This window comes from Pelophylax lessonae (genome assembly GCF_965119305.1).
Source record: "Pelophylax lessonae genome assembly, chromosome: 5".
In the NCBI taxonomy this organism is placed as follows: domain Eukaryota; kingdom Metazoa; phylum Chordata; class Amphibia; order Anura; family Ranidae; genus Pelophylax; species Pelophylax lessonae.
In genome coordinates, this window is record NC_138772.1 from 66,201,404 (window position 1) to 66,217,749 (window position 16,346).

Genomic DNA, 16,346 nt, shown 5'->3' on the forward strand with positions numbered 1-16,346 from the left:
TCTGATCATCCTTGAGATGGTTCTACACCTTCATTTGAGTCCAGCTGTGTTTGATTATACTGATTGGACTTGATTAGGAAAGCCACACACCTGTCTATATAAGACCTTCCAGATCACAATGCATGTCAGAGCAAATGAGAATCATGAGGTCAAAGGAATTGCCTGAAGAGCTCAGAGACAGAATTGTGGCAAGGCACAGATCTGGCCAAGGTTACAAAAAGATTTCTGCTGCACTTAAGGTTCCTAAGAGCACAGTGGCCTCCATAATCCTCAAATAGAAGATGTTTGGGACGACCAGAACCCTTTCTAGAGCTGGCCGTCCGGCCAAACTGAGCTATCGGGGGAGAAGAGCCTTGGTGAGAGAGGTAAAGAAGAACCCAAAGATCACTGTGGCTGAGCTCCAGAGATGCAGTCAGGAGATGGGAGAAAGTTGTAGAAAGTCAACCATCACTGCAGCCCTCCACCAGTCGGGGCTTTATGGCAGAGTGGCCCGACGGAAGCCTCTCCTCAGTGTAAGACACATGAAAGCCCGCATGGAGTTTGCTAAAAGACACCTGAAGGACTCCAAGATGGTGAGAAATAAGATTCTCTGGTCTGATGAGACCAAAATAGAACTTTTTGGCCTTAATTCTAAGCGGTATGTGTGGAGAAAACCAGGCACTGCTCATCACCTGTCCAATACAGTCCCAACAGTGAAGCATGGTGGTGGCAGCATCATGCTGTGGGGGTGTTTTTCAGCTGCAGGGACAGGACGACTGGTTGCAATCGAGGGAAAGATGAATGCGGCCAAGTACAGGGATATCCTGGACAAAAACCTTCTCCAGAGTGCTCTGGACCTCAGACTGGGCCGAAGGTTTACCTTCCAACAAGACAATGACCCTAAGCACACAGCTAAAATAACGAAGGAGTGGCTTCACAACAACTCTGTGACTGTTCTTGAATGGCCCAGCCAGAGCCCTGACTTAAACCCAATTGAGCATCTCTGGAGAGACCTAAAAATGGCTGTCCACCAACGTTTACCATCCAACCTGACAGAACTGGAGAGGATCTGCAAGGAGGAATGGCAGAGGATCCCCAAATCCAGGTGTGAAAGACTTGTTGCATCTTTCCCAAAAAGACTCCTGGCTGTATTAGATCAAAAGGGGGCTTCTACTAAATACTGAGCAAAGGGTGTGAATACTTAGGACCATGTGATATTTCAGTTTTTCTTTTTTAATAAATCTGCAACAATGTCAACAATTCTGTGTTTTTCTGTCAGTATGGGGTGCTATGTGTACATTCATGAGGAAGAAGAATGAACTTAAATGATTTTAGCAAATGGCTGCAATATAACAAAGAGTGTAAAATTTAAGGGGGTCTGAATACTTTCCGTACCCACTGTATATATATATATATATATATATATATATATATATATATATATATATATATATATATATATTTATATGTTATATGGTTGGCAAGTGGGTAAACTTTATATAAAAAAATGTTCTCTTACATTTAATGGGTGAAAAACTAAAGTATGTATACACTGAACAATCAGCTCCTGATGTTTTGTCCCTTTTGATCTGTTAAATTTACCACTGAAAGTGTTTTATCTGTTTTATAAGTGCAAACAAATACATGTTGATCCTGCCAGAAATCTTGTGAGCTGAAAACCTCCTCTGCTGACTGTTATCAATTACATTGTTCTCTAAAGACTACAGAACCATGTCCCTCTATGTTATGGAGAAGAGAGAAGGAGGTGTTTGTTGTCCTGTCCTTTGGTGACAACACTGCTTCTCTGTAAATACAGTAGAGTTATCATCCATTGACAAGAAGTGTAATATTGGCAGGATCACCAGGTGAAAATACTCATAAGGCTACGCTCACATCCAGGCGTTTTAATGGGCGTTTTTTCAGGCGTTTTTATGGGCGTTTTTGCAGGCGTTTTACAGGCGTTTTTACAGGCGTTTTTTGTGCAGGCGTTTTTAGATTGAATAGAGACCAATGGAAAACGCCTGTAATCTGCCCAAAAAGAAGCTCATGTACTTTTTTGAGCGTTGGGAGTTTTGCTCACGGCGTCAAAACGCTCAGGTGTGAACAGGGGCCATTAAAATGAATAGGATTTGTCTTGTTGGGCGTTTTGAGAGCTGATCCTAGAGCAGAAAAACGCCCCCAAAACGCCTACATGTGAACGTAGCCTTAAGGAAAAAAAGGCTGGAAAAAAAAAATTAAAACAAGGCAGCCACCACATTTAATGACTTGTAAGCTGCAACATATTACATTGTTGTTCTTGGGTATAAATATGCTTAAAAGATATTATGGGATTTTTAGAACTGGAGATGGGGTGTAGTGGAAGCGATGATATAGTAATATTTTCTGTTCGCAGACACCGCTGTACTTACTGCTGGTGAAACTGGCTGAGAAGCCATTGGCAGGATTATCTTGTGACTGGAAAATGATTTTAAGAATACTTCCCGGGGAGACCACAGGAGCCGGAGCGGAATCCCCGCAGGCTGATAACAACAGGTACTCTTCAGTCTCTGCAGCACCACTCCAAACCTAATCAGCATAAGGAGAGAGAATAGAGTCAGCTGAGTTCATTTAACGTCACTCATACGAACTGTCCGACCCGTTCACATCATGCCAATTGGACATGTCAAATCGCATGCCGGCAACGGCATTGTCTGAATCGGTGCGACGCCCACTTTGCAGCGCCACACCGATTCCCAAAAGTAGTTTCAGCACTACTTTTGGCGACTTCAGGGGCAATTTTTATGTTTCAATGTTTTTTATTAGATTTTTTGTAAGAAAAAGATATAACAGCGCACAAGGAGCCAACATGGCTCAATCATTGTCTTTGAGGGCATTAAATATCACATAATACACGAAATACAATGGTGCCAATTCAGAAAATTACAATATCAAAAATGAGAAACCAATAGATCAGTAACAGGAACGGTAAGCTCAGGTTGGGCATCCAGCTAATGGAGCAAAAAACATAGAGTCGTAGAGACAGTGCCCCCTCCATTGCATGCTGAAGGGCAGGAGGTCTGGGCCCGACCCCCCCCGGCGCCCCTGCGGGAACATACTGCGCCCTTGGGAGAGGACGGCCCCCAACCCCCATACCAGGCCCTCTACCAGTGGGGGGCGTAGCCTGTCATCCGTGCACTGTCAGATAGTACCAGAGAAAAAATAAGAAAAGAAGGAATAGGGGGAAAAGGGCAAGACAGGGAAGAAAGGAGACAACAGCAGAGGAGGGTGGCAGGGGTGGGAAGATAGGAAAGAGGAAAGAAACATCAGCGGTCAGTGGAAAAATAGAGGGTCGACACCCAGATCCCACTCACTCCCTAAGGGGGAGATTTCCCCAACATCTCGTCCAAGGCTACCCATGCTCCCAACCGCCCCTATGAGGGGCTCGCCAGGTACCTTATCCAGGGGTCCCATGTTTTGTCAAACATACGCATCCTGTCATTCAACAACGCCACCATCCGTTCGTTTATCATGATCCAGGTCAGTTTGGCTTTTAAAAGCTCGAAAGGCACTACTGGGGTTCGCCATGAACAGGCTATTGCTATTTTGGCGGCCGTGAACACGAAGGCGATAAGGCGCTTGGCGGGTTTAGTAGCCCCCTCCACCGGTTTACCCAACAGGGGCAATTTTTAATAGACATCTGTGCAGGAACCCGCTCAGATGTCTGTCAAATCTCCCCTGAACTCGCACTGACAGCTGAACTCACATGATTCCAAACCCACCTTCAGTGTGAACGAGGGCTCCATGTTACTTCAAAACAGCCAATGAGGTTTAAGCTTTTATTGGAAAGTGAAAGTTCTAATTGTAATTCTAGAATAATGATTTACGGAAACTACAAGTCCATAACTGTTCAATACATTTGTGTCCTTTATATATCTCTGCCAGGCAGCTGTGGCAATGGCTAAGAAACACCTCAGTTATATGAACAGAATTAAAGTGGAACTAAACTGTATCTGAGTACCACAAACTAAGGATGCTATTTAATTCATTTTTAATATTCAAAGCAAACTCCCCTATCCATGTCTCCATGGTAAAAACATCCCCCCTAGAATTTCTAGTTGCAGCCATCTTGAGTAATGGCAGATGATTCATGTAGCATTTACTTCCTGGAATCCATATACCCTTAGTTCAGGCATGCAGGCAGGAGGGTGTGTTTAGCTGAGAAAGCCCCTCCTCCACTTGAAAGAAAAGAAAAAAATGGCCATGAAAACTCCTGGGATGTATGACATGATTTTGGCCTAGGTCAGAAACCAGGAAGTAACTGAAGAAAAGAAAATAAGTAAATATAATGTACTGTCCTATCTATTTACTAAAGCTAGCAGCATGAGGATTAAAAATAAGTAACGCTGATTGACAGAGTATCCAACAAAACAAGCTTAGTAAGACTGGAGATGGTTATGAAGATGGATATTCATGAAGATATTCCAAAGATCATGCAATCCGGAGATGGTAACCAAAAATCAAAAATATGTTTTACATACATAGCCCATTACAGTCAAGTGACGCTTCTGATTTGATCACCACTTAAAATGAAAATGATCAGACTGACTTCCAGTCGACTCCAGAATTCTCTCGACTGACCAACCCCCCCCCCCCCAACTTAACTACAGGATAATTATACTCCGTACCCTGACCACTTTCCACCTTGCTTTATCACAAGCTGATATTCAGGGGTGGCCCAAGACATTGTGCTGCCTGGGTCCAAGGAAAAATGCTGCCCCCCCCCCAAAAAAAAAAAAAAAAATCACGCCCACCAAGAGGCCCCCACATCCATTATTTTATATCATGATAAATAAAACTAATATTAAATTTATCAGGAAGTCAGATTTACATGCAACAGCTCCTTGTCTATATGCAAAATCATATGACATATCATTATGTTCTATTCCAAACCACAAACTCCAGTTTTATTTTGTTTGTCTGAATGTCTGAGGTCATTGCACAAACCACAATCATGTGAGGGACGTTCCCCAGAGGAGACCCTCCGCCTCCTCATACTCATCAGTTTGTGGATTATTAGGCAGAGAGCCAGAATGCCAGTCTGACATGTAAACAAGGCAGATCACCGTTCTGTCAGTAGGGAAGGCATTGATTCTGGGTTCCTGCAAGCAGAAACATGGATCAATGCCTTCCCCTAGTAAAAGCACCGCCCCACAGTGAAAAAAACGCTGGTTAGATGCACAGTTAACCCTTTGATTGCCCCTGATGTTAACCCCTTCCTAGCCAGTGTCATTAGTACAGTGACAGTTCGTATTTTTAGCACTGATCACTATATTAGTGTCACTGATTCCCAAAAAGTGTCAGTTAGTGTCCAATTTGTCTGCCGCAATATCGCAGTACAGCTGTAAGTCACTGATCAACACCATTACTAGTAAAAAAGAAAATATCCCATAGTTTGTAGACGCTATAACTTTTGCGCAAACCAATCAATATACGCTTATTTGGATTTTATTTACCAAAAATAAGTCCGCGGTACCCACAGATTAGCTCCTGCTGTGTCCGGCCGCCCTGCGGCAGTATATGTGCAGTGGGCGGTCGTAAAGTAGTTAAGAGTTATTGTAAACCCTCACCTTGTAAAACAACTTTAGTTTAAAATAGAAATGAAAGGCAAAACATTTGCGTATAGACATAAAAAAAAAACATTATAAATAGCTTTTTACCCCTTTTTTTTTTATTTTTTTTATAAGTAATCACATTCCCTCTGTTCTCAGCTGCATAAGAGCTGGGGGAGGAGAAAAAGCAACACACTGATCTTTCCAGTAAATGGCTGTGCAGCGGAGGTGTCAGGACAAGTCTGATCATTGGAGAGCAGGCTGAGTTCCCAGCACAGCTTGAGAACTGACCACGATGTGCTCTGCTGTCTAGTGTGTTCAGTTTTGAATAGGAAAGCAGAGGGACTGGCAGAAACACCAGGGATGTTGCATACAAAGAGAACGGGATACTTTCTCATACAAGTACATGGTACAGCAGGACCATATCAGGAATATGAAATGTTGGTTTTCCACATTCCTTAAATTACCAGTCTCCTAGCATTTCTAGCATTTCGATTTTACCTTCATCTTGATCAAAGGCACTAGAACAGTATTAGAGATAGAATTGGGTGGACCGTGGCCTTTTTTTCTCTCCAATAATTTTTATTAAAATTTTTAACAAGCCGTAAAAAATCAACAGGTACATCAACATCCCATATTGTTCATGAATTGCATATCAGGATACATAAGTGCGGATCATGGTAACTCAATTTATTTTCCTTTAGAACCATTTACTTAACATGGAGGAACATAAAATCAAAACTGTAGTCATTGACAAAATACCCTCCTGCCCTATTATGTCTCACCCATCCGTTTAAATCAGATGGGGGGGGGGGGGGGTGAGTAACAAGGATGCTGCTTCAGTGTAAGGGCTCTTTCACACGGGCGATCCGATCAGATCCGCCTGTCAGTTTTTTAGGCGGATCTGATCGGATCCTCCATGCAGCTCTATGGGGCAGCGGGTGTCAGCGGAGACACCTCCGCTGACACCCGCTGCCATCCGCATCCAATCCTGTGCGTGAAATCTGGACGGATGGAAGCCCTATTTTTCCATCCGTTCAGTAATTGGATCGGATCAGATCTGATGAGAGCGGACAAGCGGTCCGCTCTCATCCGATCCCCCATAGAGGGCAGTGGGGGCTGAGACACCTCCCTCTCCGCTCTGCAAGCGGAGACGGAGCTGTCATCCGCCCGGCTCAGCGGGGATCGCGGATCGATCCCCGCTGAGCAACACGGATCCGCCTACGGAGCGGACCGTGTGAAAGAGCCCTAAGGGCTCTTTCACACGGGCGATCCGATCAGATCCGCCTGTCAGTTTTTTAGGCGGATCTGATCGGATCCTCCATGCAGCTCTATGGGGCAGCGGATGTCAGCGGAGACACCTCCGCTGACACCCGCTGCCATCCGCATCCGATCCTGTGCGTGAAATCTGGACGGATGGAAACCCTATTTTTCCATCCGTTCAGCAATCGGATCGGATCTGATGAGAGCGGACAAGCTCTCATCCGATCCCCCATAGAGGGCAGCGGGGGCTGAGACACCTCCCTCTCCGCAAGCGGAGACGGAGCTGTCATCTGCCGGCTCAGCGGGGATCGCGGATCGATCCCCGCTGAGCAACACGGATCCGCCTACGGAGGCGGACCGTGTGAAAGAGCCCAATAGCTGAATACACACTATGCAATTTTCTTTAGATTTTTTCCTTTAGATTTACCAAAACCATATAATATGAGGTCAGACCTAAACACTTTCAATTTGTATGCAGTCAGACAGGCCCTTGCACTACATAGTTGAAGGTTAAGCCCCGTACACACGCACAGATTGTTGGCCAACTGATCGGCCAACTTTTGTCCAGTGTTGTTTGTTGGTTGAAATGTGCTCTAGACTTGCACTGGACTTTTGTTGGCCAACAAAAACCAACTTCAGAAGTGATGTCATGTGATGGTTGACTTTCCCTGTGTTTTTTCTTCTCTGAGCTCATCTGATTTTTGTCTGCCGAAATCTGTACTGACTGACGAACAATCGGCCGTTTTTTTTTGGCCAACAAAAGTTTTATAGCATGCACACCAGATTTTGTTCGGCCGAAAATTCGCAGTTGGTTGTCAGAAGCATCATACTAACAAGCCTACAATCGGCAGATCGGACGTTGGCCAACAATTTACGGCCAACAATCTGTGTGTGTGTACGGGGCTTAAATGTAAAGGAAATCTACCAACAAAAGTTGTATGGTGTGTATCCAGCTTTAGTGATGTTACACAACCCCTCCTTTAGAGCTCAAAAAGTGTGTGTGTGTGTGTGTTGGGGAGGGGGGATTGAAGCAGATCGCGCTCCTGATTGTGTTCCACCTGCAGTACATCCTCAGGGTACAGGTTAAAGAAGGGCTTTTAAATTATGTGGCAGTGCTTTAGTGGGCCCGTGAGCCTTAAAAAGAAACAAGGAGGGGGTGTGGGGGGGTTAAGTAAAGCAAGAGAGAGAAAGAGAAAACAGGACACAAATAAAGAAGTGCACTCTATCCTGTCCAAGGCTTTAGCGTAAGTACCCTATGAGGCATCCGGGAGATATGTAATCCAGGGATCCCATATTTTATGAAAAAAGGCAATTTTATCTTTCAGAAGTGCCAAAAGGACAATTTTGACTTTATCAAACCAAACTGGATCGTGGTAGACCTTTATGAACTGGCTATAGCAATTCAAGCTGCCGAAAAAATAAATGTTATGAGCCTTCTTGTATGTCCCGTGGTCTCCTCCACTGGATGTCCTAACAGCGCCTGTAGCGGTGATTTGATGAGGTTCACCTGGGTAAGCGAGTAAATAAAGTTATTTGTGCGGATCCAAAATCTCCTTACTTTTCGGCAGGTCCACCAAATGTGAAACAACATGTCCTCTAGGCCGCAGCCTGTAAAGAATAGTGGGGAGGCCCCCCAGACACAAGATGCCACTCTCACTGGCACCATATACCACCTTAGAAATATTTTGTAATTCTCCTCAAACAGGAGAGTTTTAGACATATATTACGCCAATCCTCCACTTCCAGCGTCTCATTGATGTCTTGTACCCATTTGTTCATATAAAACAGCTTGGTGGAAACTGAAGTCAACATTTTGTAGATCTTGGAGATGTATGTAACCAGTGTGGGTGTCGAGATTCCTTCATAGATATTCCATTGCAGTAGAGGAGGGTAACTCTGAAGTTCTTTGCATTGCAGCTAAGAAATGTGCTGAGTGTAGCGAAAGAGTTCCGAATTAGGAAGCTGATATTTTTCCTGCAGGAGTTGTTTCGACAAAGCATCTCTATGATCACATAAGTCTGCAACACATAGCAACCGTTGTTAGTCCACCAATTGAACATTTGGGGTTGGAGACCTGGGGTGAAAGCAGGGTTGCCCAACAATGGGGCCATAGGGGCATGAGGAGACCTAAATCCATGTGTAGTTGTCAACCGGTCCAATAAGTTTAATGAGAACGATAAGGTGGGGCACATTATGACTGGTCTGTCTTTCGCTCACAACCACAACAATTGACTGATTTCTTTAGTTGGATAGGTGGACGATTCAAGTGTCACCCAAAGTGTCATCCAGTGTGGAAGCGGACCACCTGGGCATACCCTGAAACCGGCCTCCCCTTTCCATGTAGTAAGGTATTCAAGCCGCAGCCCCCCTCTGACCAGGTAGGCTGATAATTACCCTATTAATAGGTTCTCGGTGACCCATCTATTGCTTAGTTCTTTCCTTCCCCCTTACCACACAGCACTTCCCACACCGTCCTTTTTCCTTACTTTTCCTGGGATAGCATAACGTTTATTTGTATTTTAATATGTAGTTACATTTCTATCTCATCCCCATTTATTTAATTCTCAAATTTTCCTGTCTTTCCTTTTCTATATCTTTTTCTAAACTTCTTCTGTATTTCTTCTATTTCCTCTATAATTTTTCTATATTTTTCTTCATGTTCATTTTTTTTTCTTTTTCTTTCTCTTTCTTTTATTTATTTTTACATTATATTTTCTTATTTTTATTTTCATCATATTTTTTTCATTCCTATTAATTTCTTCATTTTCATGTTTATTTTCATTTTATTTTTATTTATTTATTATTATTATTTTTTTTTTTTTATTTCTATTTTTATTTTTACTCCCATTTACTTTTTTTTGTTTTCACTGATTTCTTATTAGTGTTCATGTTCTCTCTTCCTTTATCGCCTTCCTTTCCCCTCCATTTGGTAATTTCTTGTTTTCTGTCTTCCTATTTACTTTGCGTCCCTGCTGTTTCCGAGGACACCTCTTCTGTTGGTCTCCTATGCCTTCTCCCTCCTTAGCTGCAGGCGTCTGGCGTGTCCGCATGCATGACGCCATGGTTGCCATGACAGTGGCGCCCGCAAAGTCCAGTGAGGTGTGTCCAGGCAGTGCACGGCGCGCCGTGATTGGCCCTGGGAGGCGTCGCCTGGCAACAGGGACCTTGTGTCCCACTGCCAGTGAGAGGAGATCAGTGTAATCCTGGTGATGTACCCGATTGGCACATTTTAACCACACAATAACACACCTACTGTGGGGCCCCCGCGATCACACAGGTTTATTCTTAAGTGGCAAATACACTAATTTCAGCTCATATAATTATTTGATTAAACGGCCATAGGTGGGAATATGATGTCATGTGACGTCAGAGGAGGTGGGGTGTCACAGTTTTCCATTGTTTTGATTGGTGGTATTTTCACATATATTCTCTGCTCACTGTTAACACTTTGTCACATGCCTGCCGAAGGGGTCCTGCGTAACTCCGAAACGTTGCACTCATACTGATGTGATGTGATCCCTTTGCAATAAAGTTTCTTTGGACTGCTGTGCAAGATCCATGGTGTGCTGGCGAACATGTATGTTTATCTGTGATGTATCCAGTGTCCAGCTGGTGATCGCTGCAGCACCTATAACAGATGTGCCTATACCCCGGAGGGTGTGCGATGGGAATATGAGCTATTCTGTCTCTGGGTAGGCCGTGAGATCTCAGGGCCGTCATGGACCCTATCTATTTCCATCTGGTGTGGGGAGATGTCAGGTATCAAATCTTTCATTAGGGAGTGGACAGCATCCTCCAAATCCATGATAGACTCTGGAAGGCCCTCATCCTGAAATTATATTTTCTGGACCTTTCCTCCAAGTCCTCAATTTTGGCCTGTGCTTGATCTAGTTGGTCTTAAAGGGAGGCGATCATATGGGGATTTCGATTTACCCTATTTACTGTGCCATCCACTTTGGACTCTATGGTGTCCAGCCGTTCACGAATGGTTTGAAAGTCACTCTTCAAGTTATAATAGAACATGCTTTGGTCAGTTCCTGCTGCAGGAGATCTGAAAATATAACAAGGAGCACTGCATCTCCTGAATGTGTAGTCAGCTGTACTGGTGGCTGCAGAGGCGGACTGACAACTCATGGGGTCCCCGGGCAATAGGAGATCATAGGGCTTCCTGTGTCCCCACACGTGTCCCTACCCACACTCAAGCCACACCCACACAAAGCCCCACCTACATACTGTATTGCACTGCCCACATTACATGCATTTGTCACAGAATTTCTTGACACTATGTTAAAAAAAAAAAAATTATTATAGAAAAAAAACTTACATTAAAGAAAGTGCAACAATGGTACATTTCCATTTTCAGAATTAAGGTTTTCATAAAATAACACAATCTAACAGGTGCAACAGTTTAATCAAAATTGAACAGTTTTTTCAGAACTATATAAAAAATAAAAAGCTCTGACCAGAATGTTACAAAAGCAGTAATGAGCTTAGTTTAGGTGATGTCTTGGCAAATCTGTCAATGCTTTTATCTTTGTCACTCTTTATGTTTAGCGCAACTTGCTTTTCTACTGCAATGAGCATCAATGCCTCCAGGTTTTTTTGTGACAATGATGATCTTATTCTTGACTTTAAGATTTTTAACTTGGAAAAGCATCTTTCACATGTACACTGTGTAGTGCTCAGTGTAATTATATATTTATATGCCAAGAAAAGATTCTCCAAGGCCACTGAACACAGTGGGTACTATTAGAGAAGTTTGAAAGCACAGAACACACAGTTCTTGCAGGAGTCCTTCTTTACAGCAGCTGTAGAAGTGGATGGCTCAGCGCTAGAACTGGTTTGTTTCTCTTCTAAATCTGAATCCAATTCTTTACTCTGTCATCATCACTGTCATTCAACAGGCCTTTACGGATATTTTTGTAGTTGGAGGCAATATAGATTAGTTCCTCATGTAGAGCAACTGGGCCAATTTCTGGTATTGCTTCGAAAATAACCTTCAACTGAATTCTGTCTGAAGAAGCCAGTATTTCTTCAAAGATATTTGGATCCAAGCAAGAAATTTGCTTATAAAGTTCTCCATGAGTGGAAAACCTTGACTTCCTCTCTGTAACAGAGTCGAGGATAACATTGTAACAAGAAATTTCAAAATGTTTCTTATTATCAGTACCTTCTGCAGTTTTTGTGGATCTTATTTCAGTAAGGCTTCTTTCACACGGTCCGCCTCCGCAGGCGGATCCGTGTTGCTCAGCGGGGATCGATCCGCGATCCCCGCTGAGCCGGGCGGATGACAGCTCCATCTCCGCTTGCAGAGTGGAGAGGGAGGTGTCTCAGCACCCGCTGCCCTCTATGGGGGATCGGAGGAGAGCGGACCGCTTGTCCGCTCTCATCAGATCCGCTCCGATTACTGAACGGATGGAAAAATAGGGTTTCCATCCGTCCAGATTTCAGCACAGAAACGGATGCGGATGGCAGCGGGTGTCAGCGGAGGTGACCTCCGCTGACACCCGCTGCCCCATAGAGCTGCATGGAGGATCCGATCAGATCCGCCTAAAAAACTGAGAGGCGGATCTGATCGGACCGCCCGTGTGAAAGAGCCCTAAAGCTCTTTTTCAAACAGATGTTTTCACTTGCCAATTTCTCATTTATAAAATTGATAAATTCAGTTGTTAACTGCCAAACTCCAGCAAAGTCTCTGCAAACTTTATTCAAACGCTTTCCAGCATCATCCACCATTCTCCATGCCTGGATAAAATCAAGGCCTGTTACTTCCGGTTCCGGCGCCACATGTGAGGGAGTGAAGAACGGCGGCTCCGGCTCATCCAGCCTACAAAAACAGCCATCCTCACCCATGGACGGTGAGTGACATCCAATTCATCCTTCACCCGCACAGAGGTCCCATCCCTCACCCGCACAGGTAGTGGTGAATGGACAGGTTTGTGGTCGCTGACCCCTCCAGTGCCACTACAGCCTCCTGCTCCGACCTTTCACATCAAGGCATTCACACTGCCAATATGGCGGATGGTGCGGATCCCTCTACCACAGCTCGAGGAACAGCATGCTGGGATAGCTCAGGCAGTTGCAGCCCTCCTATCCCCCACAATAATGGCAGCGGTGGACAGAGCTATAGCTGCAGGGATTTCCCAGCTTAGAAAAAGGCTCCATTCTGCACTACAAGCATTACAAGCTGTGGACAACTCCAGGGACAGACTGAGCCTCTCATGGGGTCCCCTCTGACCCCAGGCCCTCAGGGGGGGCCTGAATGGTCAGTCTGTCCCTGGGTGGCTGAACCTGTGACAGACTGGCTTGGCTCAGAACTATATCAGCTAGCTCTGCCATATTCCTGTCCATAGAGAAGGCAGGGGATACTGCATATTTCAACTCCTCTCCCGGAGAGGCAGGGGATGGGAAGAGCTGTGACTGGCCTGCTTGTGAAGTGATCAGAAGCTCTTCCTGGGACTGAAAAGAGAAGGGGTCCCATGTTGTACTGACCTGTGAGGATGGTGACTGGTGTGGAGAGGCAGTCTGCTGTGTCTGTTGAGGAGACAGGTGTGGAGAGGCAGTCTGCTGTGTCTGTTGAGGAGACAGGTGTGGAGAGGCAGGCTGCTGTGTCTTAGGACCACCGCATGGTTTCTCCCCCTGTCCCGGTGCCATCTTGGCTGGACAAGGCTGCTGTGCAGGGTGCACAGAACGGGTTAGTTGTGCAGGTGAGGAGAATCTTTTCTTCATCGATCCCGCTGTCCTCTGCTGCACCGTGGGTTCCCCCAGCTGCGTGAGTAGTTCAGACACCGATCCCGGCTCTTTAAGAGGCAATTTTTGCATTAGGGCCAGAGGCATGCGGACTCAGTCAGTACATGTCCTCTCTCAGGGCCGCGCGCATGTGCACTGCCTTTTTTTAATATTATCTTTGCAATGGGAGTCATTGGGAGATTCTTGGGTCAACCATAAACATCACAATCATGGCTTGAACCATCTGACAGGAGCTCTAAGGTGGGGTCTGATCTATTTAAAGGATAAGTTCACCTTTAAAAAATAAACAAATGCATATCTTTTTGCAGGTAAACAAAATGTGCATTTATTCATTTTTTTTAGGAACCTGTAAAGCTTTGCACCCGGGATCAGCAGATTGCGGGTGTAGTGTCAGGCTCTAGCAGACTGTCTGTGCTACTCCTGCGATATGGGCAGGCAGTTACTGAATGACAGGAAGATTAATGGACTACCAGTGCCTTCATAGTTCTTTGAGAACTACAAGCTGTCAGCTGCAATGGATATAGGTAATTGTAGTTCATTCATTCCCAGAACTCTGTGAATGAATGACACGGCCATGTGGCAGGAGCCTTGCACGGCCACCCTCTGTTTTAACTGTGACAGTGGGTACAGGGAGAAGATCCCTCGCGCTGTCACGAGGTGGGTGGGGGGAGGAGTCCGGGGAAATGAGGCAGATGCCGAACATGGTAAATGTTTCACCCTAAATATGGGTGTAACATGTAACATGTAACATGTTCACAAAGGTGAACTTATTCATTCAGTTTTTGCAATCTTTTTTAAAGCCAGTCTGTCATCTGATAAATGCATTAGCAGCATAATTCAACAAAGATGTCAGAATCATTGAACATTAGCTACATACAATGAGTCTTTTATGGAGAAAAAAAATCTGAGAACCATCCAACTAAAGAATATTTGTGGTTCTTTATAGAACAATGTCTCTTACAAGTTACATTTTAGCATGACAGCTATATGTCATGAATCATGCAGAAAAAGATATTTTGGAAACACTTTAGCATGCCATGCCCTATAGCATGGATATCTGTCATGTACTGTACATTCTGCTCAGGACTTCAGCTGGGAAAATAATCTGACTTTCTTGCTGCCTTCAACAAAGTCTACAAAAGGCCACAAATACCTAAGTCCCAGTTCACACCACATGCAGTCCAGTGCGTTTTTTTCTGCATCAGAAACGCATGGATAGTAGGTTATATGGTTTCCAATGGCTTATTTCACATCAGTGCGGTTAGTTCCAGTGCATTTCAGTTCCAGAAAAAAAAACGAGAACATGAAGCATTTTTTTCTGCACTGAACCGTACTGGAACAAGGTGAAATGCGTAAAAAAACGCAGTGGAATGCACCTAAATGCACATGTCCCCATTTAAGGTGAAGAAAAAAATTAGAGGGAGAAATGCACTGAAAAGCATGAAAAACTCACCGGAAACGCATCAAAAATGCTCATGCAGAAATGCATCCAATCCGCATCCGGACTGCATTTTTTATGGTGTGAACTGGCCCTTACTGTTAAATGCTTTGGAGAATGGAATGGCCTAAATGGCCCATCTATTGACATTCTGGTGGTAATAACTCTCTGCCAATATTACCATTCTGTAAATTAACCTGTACCTCTCCATGGTCATTTAAAAAGCCCATTGTGAAATATTTTCCATGATGGATGATTAATATATGTAAACCAGTGGTCTCCAAACTGCGGCCCAGGGGCCAGATGCAGCCCTTTGCTTGCTTTTATCTGGCCCTTGGGGCATTATTCCCCCCACTGTCAGCAACAGTTGGGTATAGTTCCTGCCACTGACAAAATGGAGCACTATTCCCCTCAATGACACCAACGATGGAGCACTATTCTTCCCACTGACACCAATGATAGAGCACTATACCTCTCACTGATACTAATGATGGGGCGCTATTCCTCCCATTGATACCAACAATGGGGCACTATTCCTCCAACTGATACCAATAGTGGGACACTATTTCTCCCACTGACACCTGGGCACTATTCCTCCCACTGCTACCAATGATGGGGTACTATTCCTCCCATTATTGTCAACAATGGCACACTATTACTCCCCCTAATACCAATCATCTGCTCAAACTGGTCACAGTCTGGCCTGCTTAAAGCTTGTAGGGCAGTTAACTGGCCCTTTGTTTAGAATGTTTGGAGACCCCTGCTGTAAGCCATGGAAAAACATGGGAAAATTGAGTGAGAATTGTATGAAAGGTGTAGACAGGGATGGCAAATAGGGATAAAAAATTAATTCTAAATACCAGGCTAAAGGCCTACAAACCCACCTTGCATCTGGAGTCACCAGTACATTTGATATGAACCAAACTACCATAAGACTATTGTAATGGACTAATATGCACAACTACCATATGAAATTTGTCTAAGTATACCATGTAGAAAATAAAAAATGAAATAAAAAGTATTTTTCCTGAAGAACACCATTTATTGTACAAAATATAAAATAATTTAGGTATATCTATCTCCATTAAAACCCCACTGACCATGCCTCCCAAAATCCTGAAATTGCTCCTATGTAAACATATAAAACGTGTATAACGGTACTGTCAGTAAAATCCACTTAAAGATGCTATATCCTCTGCCCAGCATAAATGGCATATGTTGACCTCTGTGCATCAATACATTCAAAATCGTGCAAAAATATTGCTTAATACACGCATTAAAGTGGAACTCCACTCTCTCAATCAACATTGACTATTTTTAACCACTTC

General features: G+C 44.2%; 1 protein-coding gene across 1 annotated transcript in view; it reads right to left on the bottom strand.

The window, feature by feature from the left end:
• Positions 1–16,346, bottom strand: part of CUBN (cubilin) — a 439,455-nt gene that overhangs the window by 72,275 nt on the left and 350,834 nt on the right. The window contains exon 55 of the mRNA XM_082257511.1: positions 2,388–2,544. Coding sequence (XP_082113637.1) covers positions 2,388–2,544 — 157 coding nt within the window. The remainder of the gene's footprint in view (positions 1–2,387; positions 2,545–16,346) is intronic.